The 1184-nt window shown below is 40.8% G+C and overlaps 1 protein-coding gene across 1 annotated transcript in view; it reads left to right on the top strand.

Moving 5' to 3' along the window:
* The first annotated feature begins 860 nt into the window (after nucleotides 1-860).
* The window catches only part of CEP152 (centrosomal protein 152kDa), a 19215-nt gene continuing 18891 nt past the window's right edge, over nucleotides 861-1184 (top strand). The window contains exon 1 of the mRNA XM_009072005.1: nucleotides 861-947. Coding sequence (XP_009070253.1) covers nucleotides 861-947 — 87 coding nt within the window. The remainder of the gene's footprint in view (nucleotides 948-1184) is intronic.

Raw genomic sequence — 1184 nt, 5'->3', positions numbered from 1 at the left:
GGTGCGGGGGGTGCTCGAGGCGTGCACAGCTGCGCCGCGGGGCCCCTGCCAGCTCTGTCGGAGAGTTTCCTTGAGCAGCAGTGGGCAAGCAGGTCCTTTACACGTGGTGAGGTGACACGTTGTGTCTTCTAACTTGGAAGTAAAGATTGATAAAGCTCACTTGACACCAGCTGAAGACTTCAGTATGCGCTGCACCTTTGTGCCCAAAGGAGCATCTCTTAATCCGGGAGTAGTTTATCTTGCAGCCAAGTGTGGGCCAGCACTTGCACACTGCAGCTTGCTGTGAGTTTGATGTAGGTGAGCCCTTGGGAGTTAGAGTGTCTTCATTAAGCAGTGAAATCTGGAACTGACATGATGCTTCTCAGATTTCCATGCTGATTTTCCTATTTTTCCTCTCAGAGCTATTATCCAAGTGCATAAGAAACAGCATACTCTCAGTATTTCATACAAAATATAGTTATTCTCTAGAAGAAGATGAAGCAAAATGTAAAAGTGGTCATAACTGTCAAGATGTGTCACAGCATATGTGTATGGTACAGTGTTAGGACTTGAAGCAATTAATGTTTCATTGTAGTTAATAATTCAATAATGTTAGCATGTGAAAAGCCCAAATAATTGTTTTAAATGCTAAATTCTTAGAAATGAGGAGACTTGGATATACTGAGAAACTAAATCTCAAGTGAATGGTATAGGTTATGTGCAATCTCTGTTTCAAAAATGGTATTTTTGTGTGTGTTTGGATACCTGTTTCAGGAAGTGAGGGTGGTGCTTTTTGATACCTCTCACATTTGACTCCTGTGTGGTGTTTTCCTGTCTTGCAGTAAGTTTTGTTGGACGCACAAAAGCATTATTAGAAAACAATGTCCCTTGACTTTGATAGCGGAACTCTACAAACTCAACATGAAGATGAAGAATATGACCAAGAAGATTATGCAAGAGAACAAGAGGTGAAAAAGGATAAATAATTTAATTTGGAAGCTTGTGTATTTAGCTTCTTCCTGTGTCTCTCTTTTAAGTGTTTAAGTTTGTCTTTGGTAAGAGCAAAAGAGTGCAGACTGTGCCGCTCCTGCAAAGCATAACATGTAAAGAGATAACGAGATGCTTCATCTTAAAATCCTCGTTATGTCATATGTAGTGGCTGGAAGACTGTTAGTCCTTGCCTGATCAAATGCAAAAGGCTAAAA

The sequence above is a fragment of the Acanthisitta chloris genome, unplaced genomic scaffold (assembly GCF_000695815.1).
Source record: "Acanthisitta chloris isolate BGI_N310 unplaced genomic scaffold, ASM69581v1 scaffold44673, whole genome shotgun sequence".
Lineage (NCBI taxonomy): Eukaryota > Metazoa > Chordata > Aves > Passeriformes > Acanthisittidae > Acanthisitta > Acanthisitta chloris.
The sequence above is the reverse complement of the archived record's forward strand: the minus strand, read 5'-3'. Positions and strand labels throughout refer to the sequence as shown.